This window comes from Polistes dominula, unplaced genomic scaffold, assembly GCF_049000335.1.
Source record: "Polistes dominula isolate Pdom_NZ unplaced genomic scaffold, Pdom_raw_medaka contig_20, whole genome shotgun sequence".
NCBI lineage: Eukaryota > Metazoa > Arthropoda > Insecta > Hymenoptera > Vespidae > Polistes > Polistes dominula.
The window spans coordinates 5,977,039-5,993,900 of NW_028301147.1; the positions used below are offsets into that span (position 1 = coordinate 5,977,039).

Genomic DNA, 16,862 nt, shown 5'->3' on the forward strand with positions numbered 1-16,862 from the left:
ATAAAATACAAAAGGGTTACATAAAAACGATGAAATAAACAATTTCTTTCAACGAGATCTGATTTGATCAAAATCGAAACGTCTTCCGTGATCACAATGAACTTTGTCTTTGTCAAACATTAGCCAGACCACTTTCAAAAATTCGATCAAAATATCTTCTTGCTATTCTTTCTTTTATATTTTCTAGCTTATCTAATAGTAATATAATAGTATGAGATAGGGAAGAGAATAAATTGAGCCTCTTAAATAGTTTTTCTTTTGTGTCTAGAGAAAACGAAACGAAAAAGAGTATTTCTCTTTGCACAAACTCCGACGAGTTCGTTGACTTTGCTTTTACTATTAATTCGTAAGGGTTCCGACTTGATATATTATATTCTATGTATACATCTGTAAAGACTGTATCTTAAGTTATTTATATAACTCAATGGTTGAATTCGAGTTCATCTTATCGTTAGAGCTTGACTAATACTTGACACTATATATATATATATCTTTTTTTTATACATATCTTTAGAATATTTTTCCTGTTTCATTATTTATTTTATACCATGAAATTTGTAGGACTTTTAGGAAGATTCATGAACAGTCTAATACGACACGAAGATACACGAAGATGAATTTTTTGTTCCTCCAGTTATATTCACATATTATGGTACATTCTGCATATCGATATAAAGGAAAAATATCGTATACATTCAATTACGATTGGAATATTTACATCGAACCATCTAGTCGATCCGAATTCGCGGCGGCTGCACGTAGATACGGTCGACGTAGTATCGTATAATGGCGCAAAGCGCCTGTAAATAACGGGATGTGATCCTATATTTATTGCATCGATGAAAGCCGACATTGCAGTTATACTCTGTATCTTTCTTTCTTTTTCTCTTTGTTCATTCGTATACTTGTTGAGAAAAGTAACGTCCCATAATAAATTATTTTCTCGACAATGGAGGAAAGGTATCGTACTGTTGAAATCACGAGACGCTTTTGATTGTAATGAACGTATTATCTTATTACTACTTTTGAGTATTGTTTCTTTAATTATTTTTATGATTATTTCTAAGCATATTCCCACGAGGACATAATAATTTAAGCGATATTATAATTTTAGTAATTGAAATTTGCATGAATGTTAACACGTTTATATCTTGTCGAATCGGTTGAGGACATCAGATGGTAAAAGAAGTGGAAGAGAAAAATTTCAAGTTATTTAACGTACAATAACGGTTCTTTTGAGTGATAAGGAAGAAGGAAAAGGAGACACGAATGATCGAGTATAATCATAATTTCTTAACCGATCGACGTAAACTGAAAGAAAGAACAGCGGGTTGCATTCGAGGATGACGTCGTTTCGGGTCAGAAAGGAAGAAACAGATGCGAATGAAAAAAGACAAATACAGAGAGAGAAACAAAGAGAGAAAGAAAAAGGGGCGGGAGAGAAGAGAAGAGTGAGAGAGAGAGAGAGAGAGAGAGAGAGAATGAGAAAGAAAATTTGGAGAAGAGAGAGGAATGATGTGGAAATGATATAAGTTTACATAGAGGTTATATAAAGGTATGTTAATGCAGGGCATAAATAAGGAGGCACATTCGGTGCCTAATAGGACGCTAATTGTGATTATATACAACATAGCCGTGCGGATGCACAGCCTGAATTTTATATACCTATATAACATTTATCGCTGGCCGTCCAACCGGTCGAGTGTGGAGGAGCAAAAATGCTCAACACTCGGGAATTTATAGTAATGAAAGGATGGAGATTTATCGGGCGTTGCCGCTTTACAAATGATCCGATATCCCGCTTTGCGCGTTCTTTCTATCTCTTTCTCTCCTTTTTTTTCTCTTTCTCTCGTTCTCCTTAACCTTCTCTTTCTCGCGCCGCTTATAATGGTTAATTCGTGCGATGCGAAGTCTTACCTTCGGCTCCGTCTTGGGCATCCGCCTTTGGATCGTCGAGTCGATAAGTGAAATTACAGAAAATAATGAAGCCTAACGATCTCACTAATTATTTCTTTGTTTCTCGACCGATCTTGTAGACCGATGAACGATCGCGTTCATTCGTTTTTAGAGTACGTTCCATAATTCGTCGCAAGCTAAGTAGTAAAGAATACGAGTTTCGAGGTGTTGTTTACGTTTTGTACAAACAATCGATCGTTCGATCGATATCGATACCTTCTATACGATAAATAATTTTTTTTTGTTTCTTTTTCTTTTTCTTCTTTTGCTTCTTTCCAAAACAAATCCTCTTTCAAATTCGAACCAACGAGAGATGGAACGTTTTTCTTTTCCCCTAAATCGCGGATGTTTTCTTTCCACGAGTATGTCTAACGGATGAGAGAAGTTTATTACGACAACTTGCCATGCTGTTTTCGAAAGATCCAAGCAACATTTACACACAGGATGGTCCGAGTACCCTCGACCAAGTTGCTCGAGAGATGTCCAGACCAACTTTGCCCAAGTGAAGAGTTTATATCAAACATTCGTCGGACGAACGTGTTGTTTGGTCGAGTACGAACCATCGGAATAGGACCATTCATGACTATGATGGAAGAAAGTAGGGAACAGAGGATGCGCTTGAGACTTAGCCAAGTGGACTAACTTTGATGCTTCCCGATACGCTTGTTATTTGATCGTTAATCTATCGAATGAGTTAGAAGTCGACGTAAGTAAACCTTGATATTCGTCTTATTATTAGTTTTTTCTTCTTTTTATTCGATTCTTCTTATATCGTTTATACTCGGTTTGTAATTTCAAAAGGAAGATAAGACGATTAATAAGAATAATAATTTATCGTTAATGAGTTCTCGCGATGATTAATCATATCAGTTGGTAAGAACAATGGACCACGCCCAACTGATTTGTATCTGTCGGATTGTACATGGGCGATACTATACGAATTGCTTTATCAAAATTATAGGAAACGAGTTTGGGTTAACGTTGAGACGAAAGCTCTTATAAGCGCGTGCATCTTTCAAGGTAGCGTAACAGGACCGAATAACTCTGGACACTTTATGCGGCCATTACCACAGGTGAACGCCATGAACGATACTTTAGGTTTTCCTGATTTAGAAGTGCTCTTAGGTTCTCCGTACTTACGCTCTTCCTATTTCCTAAAGTTATCTTTTCTTCCAAAGAATCTTTCTCTCTCTCTTTCTCGCTATTTCTTTATGTCGTGTTAAATGTTTCCTTATTTTTCATTTTCATAACGTAACGTTTATATTACATTATACAGTCGTATATATAAATATGTCTCGAATATTTTTCTTTACGATTGGAATAAGTATAATTTATTTCGCTATTTTATCGATAATTGCGTTCAATAAATACAATTTTATAGATTCTAAAGAGTTCTCAAAGAGATTCGTATTATATCTATATGTAGTACCTATAAACCTGTCCTCGAAAAATCGAACTCTCTCACGGGCTTGACAAGACTCTTTTCTATTTTCTCTTTCTCGCCTCGAGTTTATTGCAAAAGATATATCTTAGTAGGAAAAATAATTTATTCCTTTCATCTGTCCATCTACCTACTCGAAAGAGAATCTTTAATTGACTGCACTCAAACTCTCGAGCGAGATACCGATCTAGCCACTGCGATCGTATAAACCTCAGTACTTTGCCCTCCTTGGGGCAAAGTGGTGATAAAAAAGGAAAGAAAGAAAGGGAGAAAATGAGAAAGAGAGAAGAAACGAGAGGGAAGCAAACAGAGAGAAGTGAATCGTAGATTTACGGAAAGACCGACGGGGTAACCGACGTCGGCATCAAGATATCGACCGCGAAGAATCACCTTCGAGGTTAACTTCCCTTTTACGTATTTTATCCTTTCTTTTTGAGAAAAAAATCAACTTAGACTATTTTCATAAATTTGACTTACATTTCGAAAATTACTCTTTCGTTATTTTCTTTTTATCGAGTTACCCTAAATATAATAATAAAATAATAATATAATAAATACCCTAAATATAATAAATATATAATGACGTACGTAGTTTGAACGATTTGATAGAAATTTTGTTTCATTTTTTTCTCTCGTTAATTTTGTCGAGTTCATCGTTGAAATTGACATTTTTTGATATTTTTTTTTGGTATAAAATAACAAAAATATGAAACTTAAACAATGGAAGTCATGCGAGCGAACTAGAAAAACAATTTTTCAACGCGACATTGAATAGCATTGCTCATCATAAAGCCAGGATAAAGCTTTAGCGCTCGTTTATATCACGAGAAAATACTGACCGCGATAGCTGTATTTTATTTTTGTAAACGTACGCTGTACGTTTCGGGAAAATGGATTTGTTTCGGAGGAATGCTATCTTTTCTTTCACGTATGGTTGTAACACGCAGAACATTGCTGCTCTCTGTGTGCTAGCCAGCTGTGGTGATCGAAGGCACCGCTTAAACCGAGCATAGAACTTTAGCAATCGCGAAGTGTGCTCGTTTGTTAAATTAATACGTTTCGCCGGATGAAACTATGCCCGACAGATTTGCTGAAAAATGAGATGGAAGGGAGGGGAACAAGAAAAAGAGAGAAAAATTTACGGTGGTGTTACCGTTTTGAGCTTTCCAGCGCAGTAGTACTCGTACGAAAGTAATGCGCTGTGGTTGAAAGAAATCCGTTCTTTTCTCTGGTGTATTTACCGCATTCGTGCTAACTTTTTTTTCACTTCTTTGACGTAAGTAGATAGATATAAATTCTTTGATTGTGTGATTGAGATTTCTAATACGTAATATTAAATAAATCGGTAAAAAGTAAGATCAAAAAGATGTTTTTGTTATGCTTTCATGTAAAACAAATTGCTCCATTATTTTATCTCACATTGAGCGGTTACTTTTAATCAGTTGTCTAACACATTTTTGCCTTTTTTAGTAGTCTTTTTTCTAAAACTACGAACTACGATAGATTTGTAAATTTATATACTAGAAATTCACTATCAGAAAGATTTGCGATTTGTATACTACGGACTAGCCTTATTGCTTTTTATTACTACTTTTAAAAGAATATACATTGGAAATATAAACGAAGATAAATTTTTTTAAAAATAAATGTAAACCTAATAGTAAGAGAAAAAACAATAAAAAAATTGTAAAAAGAGGATAAGAAACCAAAAGATAAGGAATGAGAGGGAGAGAGAAAGATAAGAGTTAAAGTCGTCAAAGTTTGCGATATTATTATTCGAACTCAATATATGTGTATTCAATATAAAAGAACATATTGAATTCCTGGTACAATAATATTGTCCAATACGTGGGCTTTATTGAATGTAAGAGCATTGAGCGTAAATAATCTTCTATATTCATTTTATTATGCGATTCGAGTACATTGCACTTTCGTTCGTTCGCATAATTTTGAATTTATTCTTCGACAAATTGAAAGGTCTTCAAATGAACATCGATTAAATTTATGTAAAATTGATTAAAATTTACTAAATTCTATATCTCTTCATATCATTTTTTATATTTTTATTTTCTTCTCGAAGAAATCGTTTCATTCATCTCAGAAGGAAGAGAAGATCAACGATATTAGACGATATATTGAAAAATTAATATTAATTTAGACATATGATTCAGCTCGATATATTCTGAAATTTCTCTTTTTTTCGTAGTTTTTCTTTTTTATTTGTAGGCGAAATAACTGTACGTAGAATTTTGTACGTTGATAATTGCGCGTTTGCGTTGTACTGGCCGAAGTATACTGAGTAGAGTTAGCCCGGGTTGCTTCGTGATACCAGATTCAAGTCATTATTCATTCTACGTTATTATTCGTCCATGTCTGAGTCACATTTTTTCGTACAATTCACTCGTAGCTTGCATGCTGATTCTCGCGACTATTGTTCGAATAAATGTGAGGATCCTTGCAGCAGCCAAATTTATAGTGCACGCGAACTTTTCAGTTATGATGCTTGGAGGCACGCTATTCAATGAGGAGCACCGCTTTGAATTTAATTTCATCGTATAGAAATCCTTGATTATTCTAGAAATGATGGGCCAGGTTTTCATATAGCTCATTCAGTTGATTGATTAAAAGCATCTCGATAATTTGTCGTAGTAATAGATAAAAATCTCTAGGAAATTGATCTAAAAGAGATTAAATTGAATATGTATTGTTATTTTCTAGGACATCTTTTTTTTATTTTCTAAGCTTAATATTTTCTCCGTTGAAAGCAATGGTCATAAAACACCAGATAGAAATTAAAAAGGACCCGATGATTAACATTCTGTAAATTTGCGCAATATCGTCCTCAAATAGAAGGCCATCCGACAAATGAACAGATCTCCGATCCGTATGCGTAAGCTCATATAAATTTGTGTATCCGAAGTCGTCTGGACTTTACTTCCAGAAGGTATATACTTCAAACTAATAAGCCTTGTAGGCTTCAATGTAATAATTCAATAAGGAACTAAGTTTTACATTCTACGAACTGATTTATCATGCAAGTAACTTATCTAAGAAGTGGGAGTAGGAATAAGTATAAAAAAGAAGATCAGGAAGAAAGGACACTCATTTTGAATTTTGAACTTAGAACTTAGAACTTAGAACTTTTCTGTAAATTTGGTATTTCTGTTTTAGTTAGTAAGTCTGTATTAATTTATTAAGTCCGTATTTCTGTTTTGTGATTAAATCTGAAATCTTGTTTTATTAACTAAGTCCGCGTATTCTGTTTTTGTTAAATCAGTAATTCAGTCAATAAGATTTATGATTCATTTGAATCAGAGAGAACAACGTTTCTATTCGTGTAAAGGGATAAAGATTAACGTTATTTCAGGCTGAGTGCCGGACGAAACTTCAATCTCACTACTTTCAATCTCTGATACGGGGACGTAACAGTATGTATGTATGCATCTTTATAATGCTCGATATTGTTCGGTAATTTATATACATACGTAGGTATGTAAAACATATAAGAAAAAAAAATTTCTACCATTTTGTTTGTAATTAATAAATTACTGAGTTCCGTGTTGACATCCGTCAAGTACAGACGTACCGTGCAAACGTTACGTATTTGTATACCACGAGTGCCTCAACAACGTAGTGGATAAGTTCATAAGATATCGAGTGTAAACTATAGATTAACGTAGGAAATCAGCAGATTGGGCACAGTGCTAAGTAGTAATCTCGTCGAGATGCAGTCTTCTGAGTACAGAAGGTTGCATACAGAGGCTACAACTAGCGAAAATGTAACTCAGAACCTAGGCATTAAAACTAACCGATTATACGCAAATGCAGCTGCAAACTTCACATTCCCTAAGAAAGATCAAGCAGGTCGTAATCGAAGCTAGAGAAGGAATCCCTATTAAAGATTATATAAGCGAAATAAGTAAGCTAACTAAACCTCAGGACATATGCTTCATTTCTAGAATCTCCAACAATAGAATATGTGTGTACTTCTCAAGTAAAAAAATAGTAGACGATATTTGTAAACATGAGAAAATACGTATAGGTGAACACGATTTAAACGTTAGACCGTTAATAACTCCTGGTATCAGAATCATAATATCGAACGTCTGCCCTATAATCCCTCACGATGTCATCAAAAAAGCCTTAATAATGAAAGGTATCACTTCTACCTCAAATATATCCTTCCTAAAAGCTGGATTTTCGGAACCAGAACTTACGCATATTCTTAGTTTTCGGCGTCAAATTTATATAAAACCTGAATCCCTCCCCTCTGTACCTGAAGCAATGGGAATAGAATACGAAGAGACTAAATATTGGATCTATCTTTCACCAGAATCGACAACCTGCTTCTTATTTCATAAAGAAGGTCATATAGCTAAAGTCTGTCCAAACAATAACATCAACAATACATCACTCACAATTAACGTTATACCAAACACTCATAACATAAATATAAACGATGAGGCCAATATCACCTATACTAAATTAACAGAAAATATTAAAGTAAACAATCATTTTACTTTCCCTTTTAAAACTAAAAGACCACTATCTATATCCTCTAACTCTACGCAAATACAAGAACCAACCATTAACGTGATAAACCTCTCCAACCCAAACTCCGACTACTCTGATGAAGACTACGAATTCATTGATATAGAAACCTCCATACAAAACGGTAAAAATAGAATAAATAAACGCAGGAAAATAAATACCACCGCTACTGACAAAATTAAAACAATTGAACTTCTAGAACCGGCCAAAGACACAATCGATGACACCAAAAATAACTTTATACTAAATTATAAACAATTCAAAGGATTCCTCGAAAAATCTGTCGGCTCACGTTTCCCCTACAAAAACGCGATAGAATTTACGGACAACATCGAAGGATTAACTCAAATGATGCATACTATCTATCCCTTACTCACTGAAAGAAGCATAAAAAACAGAATTAGCAGTCTGATTAAAAAACCTAAGTTAACAAAATATACAATCGATAACACCGTTTCCCAGGAGTGAAATATTTATAATACACTCATTGTTGCGGCCTAAATTCCTTAATTAAGAGTCCTATGGCAATTTCGTATATGCTATGATGTGGAGAATAAAGGGTTAGGTTCAGGGGTAAAATAAAACACGTGGTTGAGCCAATAAAAGATGCGAAGCTTCATTGGCTCGTCAGGGAAAAGCCTTGCGGCATAAAAACCCTGGATGATATTTATGAAATACAATAATGAAAATCTACCACGTGGCGTTCCCACGCGGGAAACTATAGTTCGCGGGAAAGGTATATATTGGAATGATCTCACCTCTCGCTCTTCTCACATATATCGATCACAACTTTAAAGGTTGTGGGTTGAATAGGCTTACGTTCACAATCGGAAAGATTGGAAGGTTCCCTTTGTTGTTCCTTGTGAATCCTCAAGTCCGTTGTTCCTTGTAGCTTCTGTATTCCTTAGATGCGGAAGATGTATCGTCGTAGGCGTCCGGTGATAGAATAGAAAGAATGTCCTTTTGTACTGGCCCAGCAGGGGATATATGCTAGGGGTGTGAGAAGTGGGGATGCGAGAGGTGGTGGTAGCTATAGTAGCGCTTCGATAGTCGCTGGTAGTTTGATACTTGCAACGAGTATCGATCTAGAATCATAATCGATAGAATTGGACGCGCGCGATTTGAATACAGCTAGTTACCGTACGATAATTTCGGTTCGTACACTCATATTATGAGTTTTTTAATACAAAGGAACATTAATGGATTCTACAAACATATAGAACAGCTAAAATTACTCATTCATGAAAACTCTCCTTTGATTATATGTCTCCAAGAAACAAATTTTAAAACAAACGAGACACCCAAACTAAAAGGATACTCACCCTTATCAAGGAATAGAAATACTCAACATGCCAGCGGAGGAGTATCAATATTCGCTCACAATTCCCTAGAATTTGAGGAAATACAAGTGGTGTTAATTTTGAAGCAGTAGCAATCCGTATCTTCTTCCCCATAAAGACTTGTATATGCAATATATATGCGTCCAATAATCAAAAACTTGAAATTGAATGTACGATCTGAAAGGATCGTACGGTAATTAGCGGTATTCGAAATTCGCGTGCGTCCGTTTCCATCGATTAGGATTCTAGATCGATACTCATTGCGAGCATCGATCAACTACTAGTAACTATCAAAGCGTTTCTCTAGCTACCCCCACCTCTCGCATCCCCACTTCTCATAGCCCTAGTATGTACGTCCTGTTGGGCCAGTACAAAGAGGCATTCTTCCTATTTCTTCACCGGACGCCTACGACTACACATCTTGAAGGATTATAGAGGCTTTAAGAATTCACAAAGGACAGCGAAGAGAATATCCTAATCTTCAAGACTCGTGAAAATGAGCCCATTCAACATCGCAACCCTTAAGGTTGTGATCGCTATACTTGAGGAGTGCGAGAGGTTAGATCTTTCCAATATATATATTTCACATCGACGGTATTTTCCCACGTGGTAACACCACGTGGTGCACTCTTATTGCATAATCAAATATCATCCAGGGTTTTTATGCCGCAAGGCTTTTCCCTGACGAGCTAATAAAAAAGGCATTGTTTCTTTGATTGGCTCAATCACGTGTTTTATTTTACACCTTAACCTAACCCTTTATTCTCCACTTCATATCATAAACAAATTGCCAGAGGACTCTTAGTTGAGGAATTTCGGCCATAACATTGAAGATCTACTCGACTAGCTAGGAAAAGGAAAGCTAGGAAAGTAATCAAAGAAAGTAAGAGAAAATCATGGTTCGACTACACTTCATCAATGACTAACCAAACTCCTACCAAAAGAATTTGGGATAAAATTAATAAGATTAACGACGGATATAAAAAGATCTCAGAAATTCCATACCTGAAACTGAACAACAATGAAATAATTAAGGAACCACAAGTTATTGCAGACGTCTTGGCTGAACAAATAGCGCTAAATTCCAGTGATCATAACTATGACGAAAAATTTATACACACAAAAAAAAAATCATAAACCAATCAAATCTACATTTCAACCAATAAACTCCATAGATGAGAGTACCAATATTTCAACTTCAATGTCTGAACTAACAGACGCACTCCAGCAAGAAAAGAAAAATTCATCACCGGGTCCTGATAATATCCATTATGTATTCCTTAAAAACCTCTCTACTGTAGGTAAATAGTTTCTCCTTAATATATATAATTATATATGGCTACAAAATATCTTTCCCGATCAATGGAGACATGCTTTAGTAATTCCTATACTAAAGCCAAGTAAAAAGAAAAACGTACCTGAAACTAACCTGTACTATGTGTAAAATCTTAGAAAAAATCATTAATAAAAGATTGAGGTGGTTCATTGAAACGAAAAAAAGCGGTCTCAGAATTTCCGTTCCACCCTAGACCACCTTAGTAATCTAGAGACAAATGTCTGTGACGCATTCATCAACAAAGAACATGTTATTATGATTAGTATAGATATTGAAAAAGCATATGATATGATATGGAGAGACAAAGTTACGGAAATTGTAGGTGAATTTATTGGAGGTAACATCTACAATTTATCAAAAACTTTCTTAAAGACCGTTACATTCAAGTAAAAATAAATGGTCACCTTTCAAAAAAAGTTAAAACTGAAAACGGTATCCCACAAGGTTCGATTATAAGCGTTACACTCTTCTCCTAGCAGTTAATTATAATACTAAACAAATAAATCCTCCTATCAAAAGCTTTCTATTTGTTGATGACCTCACTATTTGCTGCAAGGGCAAAAATATAGAAACTACAGCTGAACTCCTGCAAAGTGCCTTAAATAGCTTACAAGAATGGTCTAATGGTAACGGACTCAAATTCTCATCACTTAAAACTCAATGCATCCTTTTTAGTAAAAGAAATAACATCAGAACACCGAAAATCACCCTAAATGATGGTGATTTAAAATTTGTTGACAATATCAAAATTCTTGGACTAACCTTTGATAACAAACTCACGTGAAGTAAACACATCATGAACCTTAGGAACTCGTGCCTTAGAAGATGCAACATTTTAAAGGTTTTAGCAAATAAAAACTGGGGTGCAGATCAAACAGTTCTACTTAAAACATACCAGGCCCTCATTCGCTCCAAATTAGACTATGGTGCCATTATATATAATTCAGCTAGCTCTACTCTATTAAAATTATTGGATACCGTTCAAAATAGTGCGCTAAGAATTGCAAGTGGCGCCTTCAGAACAAGCCCTATTAACAGCATTCTATACATATCCAAAGAAGTACCACTCCAGCTTAGAAGAGATTTGTTAACCCTAAGATATGCTGCAACAATCTCATCATTTCCTGATAACCCTGTACACACTAACATCTTTAATACCCAATTTTTTGATGTTTATTATGAAAAACCTACCCTACCTATTCCATTAAAATTAAAGATACATAAATTATCAAGCAAATACAATAATGATATCCCCAAAGCAATACAAAGAAAACCACCAATTACCCCATCATGGACCTTAATAGCTCCTACAATAAACGTTAGGCTATCAGAAGATAGAAAGGGCGAAACCTCACAGTTAGAATACAGAGCCAAATTCCACGAATTACTAGAAGAAATTAATGATTATATCCATATCTACACCGATGCATCCAAAACTGAAGGTAAATCTGGAATTGCCGTTATTTTACCAGAAAAACAAAGCAAATATCGTATACACAATTATACTAGTATTTTTACCGGAGAAGCCTACACCATCTACTCTGCACTAGAACACATTGAAGAGTCGAACAATACAAAATTTGCCATTTTTAGTGATTCAATGAGTGTACTGTCAGTCATTGGAAACAAAAAGCTAGAAAATGATATCATAAAAAATATAATAGATAAATTCACTATAATCAATTCAAAGCTTAACAAAGAAATATGAATGATCTGGCTACCAGCACATCAAGGTATCCCTGGAAACGAAAAGGCAGATAAGGCGGCCAAGGAAGCTACTAACTTACAAGGAATCGAAAACTCATTACCTCCCCCACATACTGCCTTAAAGAAATCTTATTCTGGAATAATCAAAACTTATTGGGAAGAACTGTGGTCCAATTCAGTCTCTGAAAAACTTCGTCCAATTGTGGACACATTCTATGAAAAGGAAAATAAATCGCCTAACTTATGCAGGAAAGATTGCAACCGTTATAGACAGACTAAAAATAGGACACACTAAATACACCCATAGCTACTTATTTGATGGAATACCTAAACCAAAATGTGAAACATGTAACGAAACCATAAGCGTTTAACACCTTTCAGTAGACTGCCCCAATTACATAAACGCACGAATAAAATATCGAATTCCTTGCGATTTAAAGACGGCCCTTACCCTCACCGAACACCATAAAAATGTTATTAATTTCCTTAAAGCAATCAAGATGTATGAACACATATAATACTATCGTAATATTAAGTGTAATATAATTAATGTAAATATACATAATAATTAATGTAAAATATACTGCAACTAATGTATCATGTCGCTAATAACCTAGTTGTTGATGCGACAATAAACTCATATTAATAATAATAATAATAATAATAATAATAATAATAATAATAATAATAATAATAATAATAATAATAATAATAATAATAATAATAATAATAATAATAATAATAATAATAATAATAATAATAATAATAATAATAATAATAATAATAATAATAATAATAATAATAATAATAATAATAATAATAATAATAATAATAATAATAATAATAATAATAATAATAATAATAATAATAATAATAATAATAATAATAATAATAATAATAATAATAATAATAATAATAATAATAATAATAATAATAATAATAATAATAATAATAATAATAATAATAATAATAATAATAATAATAATAATAATAATAATAATAATAATAATAATAATAATAATAATAATAATAATAATAATAATAATAATAATAATAATAATAATAATAATAATAATAATAATAATAATAATAATAATAATAATAATAATAATAATAATAATAATAATAATAATAATAATAATAATAATAATAATAATAATAATAATAATAATAATAATAATAATAATAATAATAATAATAATAATAATAATAATAATAATAATAATAATAATAATAATAATAATAATAATAATAATAATAATAATAATAATAATAATAATAATAATAATAATAATAATAATAATAATAATAATAATAATAATAATAATAATAATAATAATAATAATAATAATAATAATAATAATAATAATAATAATAATAATAATAATAATAATAATAATAATAATAATAATAATAATAATAATAATAATAATAATAATAATAATAATAATAATAATAATAATAATAATAATAATAATAATAATAATAATAATAATAATAATAATAATAATAATAATAATAATAATAATAATAATAATAATAATAATAATAATAATAATAATAATAATAATAATAATAATAATAATAATAATAATAATAATAATAATAATAATAATAATAATAATAATAATAATAATAATAATAATAATAATAATAATAATAATAATAATAATAATAATAATAATAATAATAATAATAATAATAATAATAATAATAATAATAATAATAATAATAATAATAATAATAATAATAATAATAATAATAATAATAATAATAATAATAATAATAATAATAATAATAATAATAATAATAATAATAATAATAATAATAATAATAATAATAATAATAATAATAATAATAATAATAATAATAATAATAATAATAATAATAATAATAATAATAATAATAATAATAATAATAATAATAATAATAATAATAATAATAATAATAATAATAATAATAATAATAATAATAATAATAATAATAATAATAATAATAATAATAATAATAATAATAATAATAATAATAATAATAATAATAATAATAATAATAATAATAATAATAATAATAATAATAATAATAATAATAATAATAATAATAATAATAATAATAATAATAATAATAATAATAATAATAATAATAATAATAATAATAATAATAATAATAATAATAATAATAATAATAATAATAATAATAATAATAATAATAATAATAATAATAATAATAATAATAATAATAATAATAATAATAATAATAATAATAATAATAATAATAATAATAATAATAATAATAATAATAATAATAATAATAATAATAATAATAATAATAATAATAATAATAATAATAATAATAATAATAATAATAATAATAATAATAATAATAATAATAATAATAATAATAATAATAATAATAATAATAATAATAATAATAATAATAATAATAATAATAATAATAATAATAATAATAATAATAATAATAATAATAATAATAATAATAATAATAATAATAATAATAATAATAATAATAATAATAATAATAATAATAATAATAATAATAATAATAATAATAATAATAATAATAATAATAATAATAATAATAATAATAATAATAATAATAATAATAATAATAATAATAATAATAATAATAATAATAATAATAATAATAATAATAATAATAATAATAATAATAATAATAATAATAATAATAATAATAATAATAATAATAATAATAATAATAATAATAATAATAATAATAATAATAATAATAATAATAATAATAATAATAATAATAATAATAATAATAATAATAATAATAATAATAATAATAATAATAATAATAATAATAATAATAATAATAATAATAATAATAATAATAATAATAATAATAATAATAATAATAATAATAATAATAATAATAATAATAATAATAATAATAATAATAATAATAATAATAATAATAATAATAATAATAATAATAATAATAATAATAATAATAATAATAATAATAATAATAATAATAATAATAATAATAATAATAATAATAATAATAATAATAATAATAATAATAATAATAATAATAATAATAATAATAATAATAATAATAATAATAATAATAATAATAATAATAATAATAATAATAATAATAATAATAATAATAATAATAATAATAATAATAATAATAATAATAATAATAATAATAATAATAATAATAATAATAATAATAATAATAATAATAATAATAATAATAATAATAATAATAATAATAATAATAATAATAATAATAATAATAATAATAATAATAATAATAATAATAATAATAATAATAATAATAATAATAATAATAATAATAATAATAATAATAATAATAATAATAATAATAATAATAATAATAATAATAATAATAATAATAATAATAATAATAATAATAATAATAATAATAATAATAATAATAATAATAATAATAATAATAATAATAATAATAATAATAATAATAATAATAATAATAATAATAATAATAATAATAATAATAATAATAATAATAATAATAATAATAATAATAATAATAATAATAATAATAATAATAATAATAATAATAATAATAATAATAATAATAATAATAATAATAATAATAATAATAATAATAATAATAATAATAATAATAATAATAATAATAATAATAATAATAATAATAATAATAATAATAATAATAATAATAATAATAATAATAATAATAATAATAATAATAATAATAATAATAATAATAATAATAATAATAATAATAATAATAATAATAATAATAATAATAATAATAATAATAATAATAATAATAATAATAATAATAATAATAATAATAATAATAATAATAATAATAATAATAATAATAATAATAATAATAATAATAATAATAATAATAATAATAATAATAATAATAATAATAATAATAATAATAATAATAATAATAATAATAATAATAATAATAATAATAATAATAATAATAATAATAATAATAATAATAATAATAATAATAATAATAATAATAATAATAATAATAATAATAATAATAATAATAATAATAATAATAATAATAATAATAATAATAATAATAATAATAATAATAATAATAATAATAATAATAATAATAATAATAATAATAATAATAATAATAATAATAATAATAATAATAATAATAATAATAATAATAATAATAATAATAATAATAATAATAATAATAATAATAATAATAATAATAATAATAATAATAATAATAATAATAATAATAATAATAATAATAATAATAATAATAATAATAATAATAATAATAATAATAATAATAATAATAATAATAATAATAATAATAATAATAATAATAATAATAATAATAATAATAATAATAATAATAATAATAATAATAATAATAATAATAATAATAATAATAATAATAATAATAATAATAATAATAATAATAATAATAATAATAATAATAATAATAATAATAATAATAATAATAATAATAATAATAATAATAATAATAA

General features: G+C 26.8%; 1 protein-coding gene across 1 annotated transcript; it reads left to right on the top strand.

The window, feature by feature from the left end:
* The first annotated feature begins 11,420 nt into the window (after positions 1–11,420).
* Positions 11,421–12,332, top strand: LOC149030945 (uncharacterized). Its single transcript, XM_089177294.1, has one exon. The coding sequence runs from the start codon at positions 11,421–11,423 to the stop codon at positions 12,330–12,332; it is 912 nt and encodes a 303-aa protein (XP_089033420.1).
* Positions 12,333–16,862: the final 4,530 nt, after the last annotated feature.

Coding starts and splice junctions, on each gene's coding strand:
- LOC149030945 (XM_089177294.1), top strand. CDS start 11,421: ATGAACCTTAGGAACTCGTGCCTTAGAAGATGCAACATTTTAAAGGTT.